Source organism: Micromys minutus (genome assembly GCF_963924665.1).
Source record: "Micromys minutus genome assembly, chromosome: 23".
NCBI lineage: Eukaryota > Metazoa > Chordata > Mammalia > Rodentia > Muridae > Micromys > Micromys minutus.
This window is the reverse complement of record NC_137958.1, coordinates 12699242-12716917: the sequence shown is the minus strand read 5'-3', so window position 1 is coordinate 12716917 and position 17676 is coordinate 12699242. Positions and strand designations below refer to the sequence as shown.

Sequence of the window (17676 nt, the reverse complement as noted above, 5' to 3'; positions counted from 1 at the left end):
CTAGCTTACTGGGGGCTGGTCATGGAACTTACAAAAGATTCTAGTGCTGCCACTTTGCTAGACCAATGGAATTTCTTACTATACTCGAATTCCAAATAGCTAAGTTTGGAAAACACTCCTTGTCAAAGAGTCCTCTATAGCAAATGGGGACCTTCACAGAAAACCACAACTGTGCAGGATGCTGAGAGCAACAGACTGAGAAAAGCCTACCTCCCACAGACATATCCATACCACAGACATATCATTTATATATGGCTCAGGAAGACCATGGGGGAGGGACAAGTGATTTTAAGGGCTGGAGCACCAGGGAGTCTGCTGTGAGACAGCCCTCTTCCAGCAATGTCTACAGAAATGGGACCAGGGAATGGCACTATTAATGGGAACAGAATGGAAGGAAGGTGGTTTTATGGGGGTCTCACTAACAAAGACGCTGCAGGCAGACAGGATCATGTTGTCCTCAGAGAGGCTCCACCTAGCAGCTGACTCATACAGACACAGATACCCACAGCCAAAAGGTGGATGGAAGCTTGGGAACTCTTAGAGAAGAGTAGGAGAAGGGATTGTGGGTCCTGAAGGGGATGGAACTCCACAGGAAGACCAATAGAGTCAACTAACCTGGACCCATGGGCTCCCATAGACTGAACCACCAGCCAAAGAACATACACAGGCTGAACTGAGGCTTCCCCGCATATATATAACAGATGTGAAGCTTAGCTTTCATGTGGGTCCCAAACAACTGGAACAGGGGCTTTCCCAAAAGCCTTTGCCTGCATGTGGGAGATGTTGTTCTCGCTGGACTGCCTTGTCTGGCCTCAGTGAGGGAGGAAGCACCTAGCCTCACAGAGACCTGAAGTGCCAGGGTGGGGAGGGAAACACAGTGGGGGCCCCACCCACTCAGGGGACTCTAGGAGGGGTGATCGGGAGAAGGGCAGTGATTGGGATGTAAAGTGAATAAGTAAAAATACAAAAAAAAAGAATGAGCCTTTCCAAGGATGAGCCCCTTTATTGGCTTTCTAGTGCAGAGTGATGAACCTTGGACCATATATACAGCCAAACAACCAAAATGGACTCAGCAGTTTGTACATATACATCCATACATGTGCCTATGTAACCATAGTAATCAAAGAAAGGAACCTTTCAACTTGAAGGAGGTCGTGAGAAGAGTTTGAGAGAAGGTAGCAGGGAGAGGCTGGAAGGAAGAGAAGGGAGGGAGAAAAGAATGTGATTCTCTTTCAATTAAAAATATTAAAAAAGATATGTCTAAGAGGATTCAACATTATTATCAAAAACTAAAGCAGATAGATTCTGATAGAAGGAAGGCACTGCCAAAAATTAGAAGCAATTTCTTTCCCCACCGAAAAGTGCTTTCGGATGACATACTCTAAGTGACTCACGGCATATTAACTCTAGTTCTAATGAAAAAGCAATTGTCCAAGTTTTCCCTGGAGAACAGCCTGGGTCACAACAATGCAGGCTCATGGGAAGTCACGAGCCTCAGATGAGAACCAAATGAGCACGCAGCTGGGAAGAGGGGAGTGTCATTAATCTAACACCAGTCTTTCAGTGCAGACCATGTCTGTATTTCCCTGGAGAGAAATAAGGTCAGCACAGGGTAGAGGCCATGCCTCCAAATACATTTAAAGACTTTTTACTTAATAAGATAATATGCTCAAAGTATGCTACGTGGGAAAAAAAAAAAAGACAAAAGCCAAAACCAATTGCTCCTTTGAGGAGTGGGGGGAGGTAATATACAGCGTTTGCCAATACCTTCTCTCCAATTTCCGTATTGTGACGAGTGTTTCTGAACAACACTGCCAAACAAGTTTGCATCCGATTTTAGACAATGTATTCCTCAGGAGCAGCAGCAGAGAAACAGAGTCGTTAGAGGGTTTGATTCTAAGTGGCTGACTAAGAAGATGGAAGCAGTTTGAGACTTCCCATGCTGCTCCAACTTAATGAGCAGTAAAGCAGTTTTCACGTCCTTTAAACATGGTTAACATGTTGCTCTAGTCTCAGCATCACTGCCAGGACATCTCCCATGTTTTGTGACCAAGACCGGCCCTGCTTGTTTGAGAGATGATCCGAAAGTCAAATCTGACTGCTCGCATGCATGCGGCTGTTCATAAAACTCCTACAGGGCTGCTTGAGGTGCCCACCGGGATCTCACGAATATTTATATTTTCTAATGGTTTCCTAGAATCACAGTTGCAATTGTAAATTCATAAAGTAAATGAATCTCCACAAATTAAAGCGGTGGTGGGTTAAGAATATTCATCAGAGTTGTGGGAAAGGACACTGTCTGCAGGATTTGATCAAAGAAGAAAAATTAAAGCCCTGTTAACTTGCATTCAACTTAAGTGTGAAAGTTAAAATGCTCAGCAACTTTGGGGGGTTTATTGGAGCAGATGTTAACTATTTATGAAAGTAAACATGCGATGTAGGACTTGCATTCATGATAAGACTCTTCGTTACAGTAGAGTGCTGAAAAAGATTTACTACACAGTTTTGGGATACATGGTTGATGTACATGAGCAATCTGAAAACCTGTTAATCCAGGCCACTCAGATACTTCAGACACACAAAGTTCTAATAAATCCCATTTTTGTCTGTATCTTCCTATTTTCTTGTTTGCCTTGCCTCTTTTATTTTAGCTTATTTATTTATTTCTTGAGCTATAGGCTTAGGGGAGAAAGCATCTGAGGTCGTCACGTGGCAGAATTTTCTCTAGTCAGTCCAGTAGAAATGTCACTGTGTCTAGTCTGACACGCTCGCAGCAAAAGTGACCAGCCGTCCTTCCATTCCATTACCTGCTATTTCCATTCTACAATTTCTAACCTGCTGTGCGTGGGATGTGACTGTACACGCACAGTTCCCATCCAAGGTAATCTGCTGCGCAATGGTGTGTAAAATTTACCTCTAATTATGATAAGGCCACGGACGGGTCATTTATGATACACTCTCTGGAGGCAACTGCAGCGATTAGCTTTCAGCATGACTCATCTGGAGGAAATTAAATTGGTCTGATCATGACTTGATAGAAAGTAAAAGTCTCTTGGGAAATTATTCCTCAGTCAGGCTTATAGTGAAAAGGGAACCTGGAGGGGCAGTCGCCGCAGTGGTGAAGCCAGCAGGATCATTCCGACCTAAGACTGAATCTGGGGCTCTTTCGCGCCTGGGAAACATCACACTGTCCCTGAATGTCTCTTGCTTTCCATTCCTGACGTGTTCTTATTTTCTCCATCACGCTCCTCCCTTCTAACCCTTGAGCATGCCAAGGCCGTTCTTGTCTTGGTATGCTTCACCATAGAACCTCTCATGGCTAGTTTCTCTTCCTGGAAATTTCCACAAGGCTGGGATTTCCTTGTTTTCCCACTTTTCAGTCAGTGAGATACTTCATGTCCACCTTCGCAGGTCCCCAAAGGTAAGTCTCTGTCTATGAGCCCCCATCTTATGTAAGTAGCCCAGGCTGGATAGAAACTCCCTGTCTAGCCAACAATGATCATAAACGTGGTCTTCATGTTCTCACTTCTCACATGCTGGGATTTCAGGAATACGCTGCTCTGACATGTTCTGAGGGAGGCTCCTCTCAGGGCAAGAGGAAATTCTCTGTCAGATGGCCAGCCTGTCAGTTACCACTGTATCCTCCTTAGTGTTGTGAGTGAAGTACTAACTATACTTCAAATTATTTACCTATTCTTCTCCCTCTTCTATTCCTTAGGTTCGTGGCTCAAGCTCTAAGGTCAAAGATTAACAAATGGGACTTAATGAGATTGCATAGTTTCTTTAAGACTAAGGACATTGTCAAGAAAACAAACGGCAACCAATAGAATGGGAAAAGATCTTTACCAACACCACATCAGATAGAGGCCTAATATCCAAGGTATACAAGGAACTCAAAAAGCTAGACACCGGAGAATCAAATAACCCTATTAAAAAATGGGGTACAGAGCTAAACAAAACGTTCTCAGTTGAGAAATATTGAATGGTCGAGAAACATCTGAGGAAGTGCTCAACATCCTTAGCTATCAGGAAAATGCAAATCAAAACAACCTTGAGATTCCACCTCACACCAGTCAGATTGGCCAAGATCCAAAACTCAGATGACAGCAGATGTGGCGAGGCTGCTGAGAAAGAGGAACACTTCTCCACTGTTGGTGGGGTTGCAAACTAATACAACCACTCTGGAAATCTGTCTGGCGATACCTCAGAAAATTGGATATAGTACTACCTGAAGACCCAGCTATTCCACTTCTGGGCATATACCCCAGAGACACTTTAATACACAACAAAGATATATGCACCACACTGTTCATAGCAGCTCTATTTATAATAGCCAGAAGCTGGAAAGAACCCAGATGTCCTTCAGAAGATGAATGGATACAAAAATTGTGGTACATTTACACAATGGAATACTACTCAGCCACCAGAAACGATGACTTAACGAAATTCTTAAGAAAATGGCTGCATCTACAGAATATCATCCTGAGTGGGATAACCCAGTCACAAAAGAACAGACATAATATGCAGTCACTGATATTGAGATGCTAACCCCAGAGGCTTGCACTCCCCCAGAAACAACTCACAGCCTGTATGAAGTCCAAGAAATAAAGAAAACAAAAAAAAATATTTACAAAACAAGAAGACTTTGACTATTTCCATGTTGCGTTTTGTTTTGCATGTACTTTACTCTCATTGTAACTATTAGGTTTTCAATGCATACTGTCAAGCCCTTGAAAAAATCAAGTACTGACTAAAAAATATATTCACATAGTTTTATGTAAAAATTATTTTAATATCTGAAAAAACAGTACTGACAAAAATGTATAATTTTAAGTAAAAAATGTTTAAAATCTGTACATTTATCTTTGTTTTGTAAAATAAAGTCGTTTTAAAAAATAATAAAAAAATTATTTACCTATTGATTATTATATCATTATATTTGTAAGTTACCACTGTAAGGAGAGTCTAAAATCAATGACTATCTTAATTAGGATGCTCCCCAGTCTTGAAACTCTACCAGCATCACTAACTAGATGAGCTGATATTGTTTGAGAAAATGGATTAAAAGTCACAATTAAGTTAATGAGTCAGGGATGACAAACTTCTTGAACTTTACATATGACAGCATAAAGACAGAACTCCATGTGAGAAATTTTAATAAGCCAATCAGTCATGTAATTTCACACCGAAGTATGATCATTACAGCCTTCCATGAAAGGATGCTACAGTGATAACTTTAATTATTAGTAATTTTTGAAGAAGTCTCTACATATAATTTTTGGAGAAAAAATTTAAATTAATTACTATGACATTTTATATTCATTTACTTTGGTTTCTTTTGTCCTCAATAAATATAGTACCAGGTTTTTAATGTACCATGCTTAGTCAGTCCTTTTCAACCACAGACCTAGTGCAGAGTGGACTATAAGCTCATCTTCATGTTCTGCTTATTAATTTAAATTATAACAAAATCCTTACCAAAGTGTCCAGTCATGGCCACAATATGGCTGAACATTCCCAAGGTAGAATCCCAGGGACTGAGTGACTTCCACGAGGTTGGTAAAGTCAAGACTGATGCTGTTGAACAGGACAGAAGTCATGACAATCTCATCAATGGCCCACACATCTTCTCCTTGGGAAGAATGATACGGCTGCCACCATCTGAACTGGATGCCAAACTGTCTTGCATCATCTGGTAGTTCTACAGAGATTATCCTAAAGGGGAAAGAGGTTAAAATTTATATCCGTAGTTATCTTAAATTGTAAATATTTATACTATAAACCTCACTTCCAAGTGAGTAGTTGAATAAATTGAATTATTTAAAACTCTAATATCCAAGATTGGATATACTAAACAATTAGTCAAGATAGTTCCTCCCTATAAGTATGGGGCTAAACATAATTCTAGTATATACATTCTGTTGCAGTAAATAACAATGTGGTAACCTTTTATACTGCGCTAGTGCTGTCACCATTATGGCCATATGACAGTGTGAGGTACCTTTATCTCAGCGGTTGCACGCTGCCCCAAAGCACTCTCAGACCCAGGTGGTCCATGGGCTGCCCTCTCCCATCTGTCTCCCTGTCAGCCGGGAACTTTGCTCACATTCTCCACAGCCAGGTAAAATCATGACTCAACAATCAATAATTTATCAAACAGATTTATATGTTAAATTCTCAATCCACAATACATCCACACAATAAGCTTACAACTATTTGACAAATATGTAAACAACCTAGATAAAACAAATTGACCCATAAAAACCCTTAGAAATAATCATATCTACCTATCACCTATTACCAATTAAGACCACCTGGATCTAGAACATCCCCCTTTGGCTTCATCTTGATTCTCCCTCTACCTCTGTTTCTCCTGCCTTAACAAAACTTTGTCCCCGCTCCACTCTCTACAGCACAATCATGTACTGCCTTGACTTAACTAGAGCCAGCCCTCACCTCCATATAGATATCAACCAACAACATTCTCCTGAAATGTCTGGCTTGCTGTACATCTCCAACAATGTCCTCTACACATATCAGAAAGTATGACTGTGTTTTCATTCATGGGTTCTCAAAGAAGCTAATTCAATCAAACATAGTACACTTGTCCACGTGGCAAAGTGGTGGGCCCCAGTGGCTTGTCACAGCACTGTGGTGCAAAGGGAGCATGGTACTCCTGTGGTCCCCTGGGTTTAGCACGGTGGGCATAAGTCAGTAGCTGTGTCCCAATAGCATGACAACAAATCTGTATCTGACAAATGGTGAAGAGAATTAAGAATAATACCCAATTTCAAGGAGCAATTATTGTATACAACAGCAGGAACCATATTTTAACTGCCTCTGCAATGGCACCAGCCTGAAAGCTCCATCAATCATAGTCCCACACTTCTCACATCCACACTTGAGGTGAGACATGAAACGGGACGTCTGTCTCCATCAGGGCTCAGTTAAGCTCTGGGAGAGGTTAACCTGCAATAGATGCATGCTGGAACATCTGTGGAGGTTTTCCTCAGCCAGTCAAGAGAAAGAAAACTTCACTTATTTGTGGACTAAATGGCTATATGGGTAACTTAAAGTGCCTAAAATCTCAATGTCTAAGGCTAGCTTTCCTGAGAGATTGCTTTACATATATTTTGTGTGTAAAAAATGTTAAAAGTATAGCTTAGAAACATGATTTATCTAATAAAAATTAATATATATTTCCCTTAACAGTTTGCTTAGGAATATATGGGTAGAAGAATGCAAATGCTTGTGTTGGTGACATAAACAATCACCTCTAGCTGGAACTTTCTAAACCAAGAGAAAACACATCGTACAGAATAATGAAAAATCAATGTAAAAGTGCAGTAATTTAAATTTAAAAAATATAAATTAAAAAAAAAACAACCTAGAAAGGCATTTAATTAAACCAGAAAAAAAAACCTAAATACATTTGTGATTTTAAAGTACTTCCCACAATCTGTCAAACTTCTTACTGATAGAATTAATCATATGATAGTGAATATGATGGTATAGTTAAATTAGGCATTTTTGATAGTTTTAACTTCCATTCTTCTTCATACTTATTGGATGGCAATGAGTATTTATTCATAAAATACACAATAAAGAGAACTGAACTATATTCTAATTGGTTCAATGATGCAACTATTAAAATTATCACTTGATAATTTAATTTAATCAGTCTATTATTATAAAATCACATTTTTATTTTATTTTAATAATTTTAAATGCAGGTAATAATCTCTCTAATGAAAGAAAATGTGTGCTTAAAGATAGCTAAAGTAACATGCATGTAACAGTAATTAAAGAGATCAGTGTCTCCACAATAGAGAAGTTACGATTCTTGTTCTGTAGTTAGACCCTTGGGGCAGGGTCCCCATTCGTCACTTGAGTCTGATGACTTTGGCCCCAAAGGGAGGCTGCTTTATGTTCCTTATGTGACTCAGCATCTTCACTTGAGAAATGAAGATAAAACATCCTGTGGCAAGGGCCAGTTCCTTTTCCTCTGTCTTTCATCTTTATGTCAGAATGTACAGCAGAGGTTGATGCACAGTGAAAATACAAATCCCTGATGCTAAGTGTCGGAAGTGGAGGTCAAAAGAGGTATAAACACAGAGGCAGAAGGAGGCCAAGTGTCCCTGGTGGGATTAACAGAACCTAAGCGATTGCAATGGGATTTAGATCTAAACACACTGCTTCTTGTTCTTGGTCTTCTATTCCGTACATTTGTCAACAGGTTTGGAGTTCTTAATGATACCCTGGCTCTTCACATATCAGAGCGGCTGGATGCAATAGCTACGAGAACTTTGATTATTAGAATGTGGCTCAGTGAGAACACAGAGATTTAGGCTAAACTTTTGGTTCAGTCTTTGTTTGTGGGTAGGTGTTATATCTGCTTTTCTTTTTGGCCTGTGGGGTCTCTCTCTCTCTCTCTCTCTCTCTCTCTCTCTCTCTCTCTCTCTCTGTGTGTGTGTGTGTGTGTGTGTGTGTGTGTTTGTATGTTTACACATGTGTACTGATGAGTGCACACATGTATGAAAGCCTGAAGTTCATGTTGAGTGTCCCCCTTGATTGATCACTTGTCATTTTATTTGTTGGGGCAGACTCTCTAGCTAAACCTTGAATTTGAGTTCTGCTAGTCTCGGCAGATTGGCCCAGGTAACCGAAGCTTTGCCTTGCAAGCAGCTGCCCAAATTGGCCAGCTTATGTGGGTGTGGAAATCTGAACTCGTATCCACTGAGACACTTTCCCAGCCTTCATAGACTTTTTAAAAAAAATTTGATAATCTTATATATCTTACAGAATTGGGTAACTTGAAACAAATGAATCAAACACAATAAATAGTCAAGGCATAAAAGTTGATCATGATTTGATTTTTAAATGATTTTTAAACTATAGAAATATAAGTAAGAAAAAGGATGAAATAAATTTAAGCTCTAACAAAATTATGATATTTTACACTAATAAAGGTACCAACTAGTTCCTAAGACACTCCTTCAGATTAGGCATATTACAAGATTTCAGATTTGACACATAAGCAAACAGTTCTTTTGCTTTTGAATGAATCACAGACAAATTAGCTAAAACTGTCCTTTAGCAATACGGGTGGCCAGCTAGAAGACCAACATATGGTTCATACTTCATTTCTGAACAACTGTGACATCAAGAGATAATATAGGATTCAAAGCAATTACAGGAAGCAATTTATACTGCAAAAAAAACAGACTATATGGCTAAAGGCATCGAGATATATTTAACTCTATAAAAATTTCCATGGTTTGTATTATTTATTATGAAGAATATAATTTAGCACCTGGAATATATCAAACTCTACTTCTGCCATGTCAGCTTTTATTAATATTTGTGAGGGAGAGAGGAAGGAAGAGTCTTACAGTCAGATATGCAAGTGCAGAAAATGAGGGTGTGGGGGCCACTACCACATTCTTCTTAAAAAAAAAAAAGCCCTCCAGTCTGATTCTTATCTTTTAAACTAAATACATTCTTAATACCTAAAAGCTGCCTTAATTCTGTTTGGAAGAAAAATGTCACTGTCAAACGGTGGGCATAGTTAAACACACCTTTGCAGTAGCACATTAAATATGTCATTATTTTTCATAGCAACAAAGATGAATTATATTTAATTATAAAGATTGATTGCTGAATTTTGCAGCTGTCCATCTTTGTCAGGAAAACATTGGGCGTTGGGCCACATTCACTTAGGATGATGGTATTTTCCTCATGATCTAATCCTGTTGCTTTTTGTTTAATTTATTGGTTTCATATTAACTATGGAGTGTCCCTGGAACATTTCTATGGGACTTGTGTATCTCTTAGTGATAATGAGAATTTAGTGCTCCCTTTGGCAGCACACATACTAAAATTGAAATAATACAGAGAATTTAGTCTTAAATTTTTTAAACATATACAACAAAAGTATCCACCAAAGCTGGGGCATTTAAAATTTGTTTCAGTGTGCAAAATTTAGGCGATAATTTAATGAGTAACTGACTCTGATACTCTTTATTTCATTTTATCCACAAAGTTATTATCTTATGATTAATTATTAAAGTGGGAGTGTCCATAACAAGACTGTAAACTATGTAGCATGCATTATCAATCCTCTTTTCCCTTACTTTTAAACCTTGTCTACTCCAATGGTGCCAGGAAAACCTTGAGGACCAACTCCCTCCCCATCCTAGGAGAAAAGGGTACTTCCCAGAAGGAAAGTACTATGAATTTGTACATGACTGTAAGTATGGCACATGTTTGCATCTGATGGTGTTTAACTTGATGTCTTAACTGTGATCTTTTCCTTCCTCTTCTCCCTTTGTCTTTTCTAGAGGACTTTCCTGAGAAGCCCCATGTGCATTATAGCAGGTCAGAGTGTCTTTGAACATTGGTGGGAAACACTGTCACCACTGAAGGACAATCCTATCGGGTAAATCTTACTCTGACTGCTGTGTCATGCAATATACACAGAGGTGGCCAGAGGAAAGGATTTTATTTACATTTTCACGTATGCCATTGTCAGGAACTCAATACATGTGAGACAAATTTATTTGTATTTCTTACTTAGTTTTACTGTGTGAAAACTCAAAGCATGCCTGTTATCAGATTTAATGGATCACTATAACCTTTATATTTAAATTATTATTACAAAATGTTCTATGGTTAAGAATAACAGTATAGGTATTTCCTAGCTATTTAGGTAGTTTCCTTAGATACACATTTCAAAATACAAGAACACATTTCTTAGAAGTATTGAAGTCAGTAGGACACATAGATTAAGAAATATGGCTTACCAATTGTTCATTACAGTAAATGAATACACAGAATTTTACACTAGTTGGCTCTCCATGATATTGTAAAATTCAATTATGGTTCACCACAGGAAGGAAACATTACAGTATCTACTTTTGCCAATGTGCTCTGATGTACCTGGGCTCATGGTAGTTCAGGTAGGAATAGTGCTCCAGGAGTTTCCATGTTATCCCATTGTCATACGAATAATGCAGCAAAACTCCCTCCCCAGGCTGATCAGGGGCCCTGCACGTGCTCAGAACAGACTTGCTCCCCAGCCTCAGAGTAAACTGCAGGAACCTAGACACAAGTAATTCACGATTAGTAGGCACATCAATATCCCTCTTCACGATTAGTAGGCACATCAACATCTTTTTTGATAGACTAAGTTTTGTTTTTAAAGAACTTCAAACACGTTGAAATGAACATCTCAGCAGCTATAGGTTTTCATCATTGTTTTATAAAATATATGTAATGGTACCAGGAGATGTATAAATAAGTGTAGGAGATATGTGTGTATGTTATATATAGAGACGTATCCATAAAATATAACCACATTCATAACCACTTGTGTGCTGTGTACTGTGTACTGTGTACACACACTTAAACCGCCAATCATTCCTTTACTGCATTATTTATCAGGGACTGGGGGAAGGGATGATGTCGAGTAAATCTAATCAGCTCCTACAAGCTGTCAAATAAATAAACTACATGAATAATTAACCAGGCTTTGGCTTAAGAACACAGTTCTGATGCAAGCATCTCATTTTTTTTTAAAATAATGTCAGTTGTTAGTAGCTCAAAGTCACTGGTAAGACTTCTAGTTTATTAAAAACTGGGGAAAATTAATTATAAACACACTGGGCATCCTTTCAGCCTACTTAAAGACTAGAAGATACGTCCATCCAGTAAAAGAACAAGCCTACAGACTGAAAACGGATCCAGACCCAGTCGCTTGCCTTCCGCTATGTCCCAGCTTACCCGCACTCACCTGGACTGTGAGCTGTCCAGAAAGGAAGTGATGAGCTGCCTCCTCCCATCTTTGTTGAAAACCAGAGCCTTACCACTGGCTAAGACACCACAACCAAAGCTGACTTCAGCACCACGGATAGAGTAAAAGTTATGGTAAGAGGAAAGTCTGGAACTGCCAAAACTTTCTGAAATAAACATTGGGAATGTCTGGGATGCCATCTCACAAGCTGGGCCAGAAAACCCCGGGTCACACCTGAAAGAGAGGTAGAAAGGTACTGGAAGTGTGTCTTAAGTTGTAGGTCCTTCAGAGCCTGCTGATCTTCATGGTCCATCCTTTGTGTGTGTGTGTGTGTGTGTGTGTGTGTGTGTGTGTGTGTGTGTGTGTGTGAATGAGCATCCATGTGTGAGTATACAGCATGGGGTAGGTGAGGTGAGGTGGGGTGGGGGGGTAGAGGGATAAAGGGGTGGGAAATGTGGGAGCTAAATGGGGAGGGTAAGGGTGGGGTGAGGGTGGAGTGAGTGTCCGTAGACCAGGGGTTGAGTGAGTGGCAAACCCTCATTAGTCTTTGGAGAATATTGATCTGAAAATTTGATAAGGGCCAATTGACCAGAAATATTTCAGAAGAAATCAGTCTCTGCAGAGCCCTAATGTAAAAAGCTACGATTCAAACACCTCAGCATTTACCTTTGACCAAAATCTGCTCACGCTGATAATTTATAAGCACATATAATCTTATTCATGATGCTCATAAATTTTATGAAACAACATAAAACATTTTCCCCTTAGAGACAGGGTTTCTCTGTGCAGCCTTGGTTGTCCCGGGACTTGCTCTGCAGACCAGGCTGGCCTCCAACTCACAGAGTTCAGCTTGCCTCTGCCTCATGAAACGCTTCCAATAAAATATCTAGAGAAAGTTCTTCTGAGAACAAAGGTAAATGCAAGATTATGAAAGAAATCATTTTACATATTTTGAGGCCATGAAAACAAAGATTTCAAAGGAAAGCGCACACCTCTGACCTAGATACAAGTCCTTAGTAGAACCGTGTTGCTTCTCAATGGGCTCTCAATTTAGTAATGCTTCCAGAAAAAGAGACTTGTCTCCCCAGTGGCTGACTGTTCAGTGAGAGTATATCATGTTACATTGTCTGCCGAAGCCTCTCCCCCTTTTAGCAACGTGTAAACTTCATCATTGCTAATGTTAGAATATCAGAAACATTATATAGTGTAGTTAGCATTAGTTTCTATAGTATAGTTTCGAATTGTAAATGTGAAATCAGTGTCTTTGGTGCAGGAACATCCTTTACTGGAGCCTTTAAATCTCCTGAAGTCCGAAATAACTCTTCCACACAGCAGTGTATCAATGAGTGTGTGTTAGCCCAGCTCTGAGGATGCTCTCTGGCAGTGTTTCTGAAACCAAGGCCCACGGTGGCCTTCTCCGGGGTCTATGGAATGTGTTATCAGGTGGAAATAAAACACCAAATTTGATGTATATTTTCCAGCAAGTCAAGTATACCACTTTTGTCAGGTTAAAAAGGAAGTTGGGCTCTAAAATGCCAGTGTGATATTTGAGGGCTGTCTTGGTAACAGAAACAGCTTCCGGGAGAAATGAAGGAGAGAAAATGACTATGTGCTGACCACATTAATGAGCTCCGGCTTCTTTACAGGATATTTCATAGATATAGTCATCCAAACAAGGAAGCATAAGGTAAATTGGACACACTGGGAGCCTTGGTGTGATTTACATGGCTTGTGATTGGGATGTTTCCCAGTAAGAGCAGCACAGTGCACCTCAGGGTAAGTGCACTTTGTGAATCTTATACATTGTCCTCTTAGAACCTGAGGTGTTTTTTCAGATACAGACCACATTGGAGTCTCTGCCCATTAAATGGTTCTGAAATCTACTTAATAAAGATTCTGTAATTCAGATAGAATCCCAGTAAGGACACCACTTGTTTTTAAAGAAAAAGCAACAGATCATTCAGTGTTTGCTTTTTAGCAGTAGCAATGGTGACTTTAAGAATGACAGGAAACTGTCTGGCTCCTAATATGCTCACTGCTGGTTCATTTACAACTCTCAAATGTAGCCTCATATTCATTATGTTGTCAGGAAAAGTCTTCCACTGTTCAGATACACGGGTAACTTTTCAGAAATGTCCCCACATTCTCTTCTCATTAGGATCTGCAACAGGGTCAGGGTGAGCAGCTAAGTGAACTGTCAGTTTATAAATTCAGTTCCAAGATGCACACGGGCCAGAAAGTGTTATGGGGCAGGAAGGAGTGGGTTCCTGGCAGAAAATAATGACAATAATGAGAGAGGGATGGATGGATAGATGGAGGGAGGGATAGAGGGAAGGGTGGTGTTAAGGTTTAAGATTTGCTGACAAAAAGTAAGTAGTTTTGAAGAGAAATTTTTATTTTTGTATAATTGTGTTCTAACTCAATAAACTGCACATTCTCCCCAAAATGGGGCAGAAGCTAAATGTTTAGTCTTTCTTCAAAAGATCAAAGGCAATCGATGTTATATAAAATATTGCCAAAATATGGAGCAAATAAAACGTCCAATTGTCAAACTATTCAGTAAAACTTCAGAAGGAGAAGGCAATGTTTATTCCTGAAATTTTTTTTTTATTTTAAAATATTTTTTAAAGTGTAGAGTTACAATTCAAATTCCTCTTGTGTTAATTTTATTGGAAAAGCATTAAAGAAGTAGAATTTCTTGTTATAGAAAACAGAGACAACAATTTGAGAAAAACAGAGCTAGGGTTTCAAAGAATGAACAAGTTATTTAGGGGATAGGCATTTAACTTGAATTACGAGAGATGGCTCACTTGGTGAAGTGCTGGTTGTACAAGCATGAGACCCGAGTTTAGTCCTGACCCCTCCAAAAACAGAGCATCATGGTGCTCACTTAAAATCCTAATCTTTGGGAGGTAGCGGCAGGAGGATATTTAGGGCTTAGTGCTCAGCATGTGTAGCCTAGCTGGCAAATCTCAAACCCGAGGGGCAGGCCTGAGGGGGTGGGAGAGGCAAAAACAGAGAGGGTCAGAGATGGGGGAGATCTGGTTTTAAAAACCAAGGGGAGTGGCTAATGAATGACACCCAATATGATTCCTATACGTGTATACGTGTGCGGGTGTGCCCCCCATTCTAACACACACACACATTTCAGGATGCTCAGTACCTCTTTCCCGATAAAAACACGCACATTCATATGAGAAAGAGAGGTCGAGAGGGAGAGATCTGGTTTCAAAAAAAACTAAGGTAAATGGCTCCTAAGGAATGACACCCCAATGTGCCATCTGACTTCTATGCCCATGCATGCACATGTATACACATAGCTATACACATATGTAGACATGTACACACACACACATACACACACACACATACACACACACACACACACACGGCCACACAGCTGAAAGACTCATGGCCCTTCCTATTCAGTACTAAAGTATAAACAGAAACTTTTCAGTTCTTTACATGTTTCATAAAATATTTAATTGTACAGAGTGACTTCTTTGCTAATTAAATTTGATAAAATACAGTTTTAAAAATGAATCTGACATACTAGCCCCAGTGTTTTCAATTGTTTGTCTTACAACCTGTATGAAAGTGGGTTCGAAGCTCTTTCATAAACTGTCTACCCGTTAGTCAGCTGCCCAGCTTATTACATTTTGTTTGGAGGTATTGAAAACTTATCTGTGTGGAAAAGATGGTCTCTGGTTTCAGGAATTCACAAAAGATTTAGAATTAAATATTTATATAGGTGTGACATAATAAATGTGATGGTCTGTTCTTGGTATTACTATCACACAATGCACTTGTGGTAACTGGACATTACCCTATTCGTGTATTATTCCAGATCAGAGTCAGCACTAACTGTTCTACAAAACGTACAGACAAGCTAACTACTCAGCTATGAGGGACCTGGAGTTATTACACATTTACATGAAGGACATTACAGCTTTTGCAATGAGCCCAATATAAACTTATTAATCAATTTTACCTCCAAATTGTAGTTAAGTTACATTTAATCCTGTCCTGAGGATTGGGGAAATGGATCAGTGGGTAAGTGTGCTTGTTGTAGCAGCCTGTGGAGTTTACGAGGGGCCAGGGATCTACACAGAGAGCGGGTGTGGCTGCATGCATGACTATAACACAGGAGACGTGCAAGGCAGAGACAGGAAAGTCTCTGGGGCTTGTTGGCTGCTCATCTAGTCTTAGGTTCAGTGAGGCACCCTGACTTACAGGAATAGGGGATAGAGTAACAGAATTAGCACACTGCGTTCTTCATCGGCCTTTGCATTTACTCCAGGTTCAGTGAGACACCCTGTCTCACAGGAATAGGGGATAGAGTAACAGAATTAGCACACTTCGATCATCATTGGCCTTTGCATTTACTCCCTTGCTCAGCACATCACACATACACATTACATAATACACCTTTCACATGTCATACTTACATATACACACACCACACACACATACATATGCAATGGTTTCATTCTGAGTACCCTGATTTGGATTTAAAATGTGAACTCTAGAAACGAATACTGAACCTATTTATATGACGAGTGGCCTTGATATTCAATGTATATATAAAAATGGACAAACATATACGGTATTTCCAAATGCTTACTTGCAGCCATGCCGAGTGCATTGTCCTCTGCCAGAACAGAATTTCAGACACGATGGACCTATATAAACTATAGGGAGAGAGCAGTCATGTCAAAGATGGCAACATAATTGGAAAGCCCAAGAACATTACCAACATAATTTTAGAAAGCAATATCCACGAAGCATGGAGTACTTTGTCACAGATATGTTGAATCTGTATTAATTTCCATAAATAATTCTTTCAAGATTTTAATGTTTGTACTCATAGGAGCAGGGCCTTGTAATTTACATTCCTTACTGCAATGTCTTCTGCCCCAATAGTTACAGACCGCACTGCCTGTGTTCTGGATGCTCTGTAATGCTCATATTCTTTGGGGAGAAATAAAGGATCTATTTGATGCATCACAAAGTGGAGAGACCAGAACTATAATTTCTAGTCTTACCAGGGAGAAAATCTATAAAATTATAGATAAGCATTACATATATTTCTAAATAGTAATTCTTCCTTCCTGCAAGTACGGAGCAACATTAAGAACGTTGTTAAGCACAAAGCCTTCTCACAATGTATAGCTTTCCCACTAGATGCTGACTTTACTGACAAGATGATGCTATAGGTATAAATTCTAACTGTTGGCACTCTGAAAAGGGCTGAAAGGCTTGTTTCTGAAGTACCTAGACTCTAATACATGTAGAGATACAAGTATTTTATAATGAGTATAGTAACAATCATTCGGATAATAGGAAACAAAAGAAATCAAGAGCAGACGTGCCACGGTTGTTAAGACTCTCAGTTTCAGGAATGAAAAATTGCCCACCTATCATCACTTTCTTCTAAGTCCTGTAACCACATTAAAATGAAGACTTTACTTTAAAAGAAGCTTTGCTGTAGCCTGAACTCTCAGGGACCTGGCCCCTGCACCCAATTAGTAGAAGCAAAACCAACCAACCAACCAAACAAACAAACAAAATCGACTATAGAGATGCAAGGCAAAACCACTTAGAGAAGTAACCTGCCTATCTAGAAGAGGTTTGATAGCACACTGCTAGGTTGAAAAGTCCTGGGGTTAGGCATCCGAAAATCCTGGATTCACACTGACCCTGACTAACCCTCGCTGTCTCCAGTCTGTAAAGTGGGATGGTAAATTTCTCAGAGAAAAAAGTAACTCTGTCATGTTCATGATGCTGTGTCACGTGCCTGTGATCAGCACAGCCACCACCACCCTTCAGCCCTGTCATCCCACAGGCTCCACCGTCCCGGAAGTACTGCAGTAGGCCATGACCTG

At 39.6% G+C, this 17676-nt stretch overlaps 1 protein-coding gene across 1 annotated transcript in view; it reads right to left on the bottom strand.

Annotated features, from left to right (window-relative positions):
* The window catches only part of RELN (reelin), a gene marked incomplete at its 5' end in the record, with an annotated part of 413261 nt that overhangs the window by 130485 nt on the left and 265100 nt on the right, over positions 1-17676 (bottom strand). Inside the window, 4 exons of the mRNA XM_080936108.1 lie at positions 5479-5715; positions 10939-11100; positions 11792-12025; positions 16416-16482. Of these exons, the coding sequence (XP_080792234.1) occupies positions 5479-5715; positions 10939-11100; positions 11792-12025; positions 16416-16482 (700 nt within the window). The remainder of the gene's footprint in view (positions 1-5478; positions 5716-10938; positions 11101-11791; positions 12026-16415; positions 16483-17676) is intronic.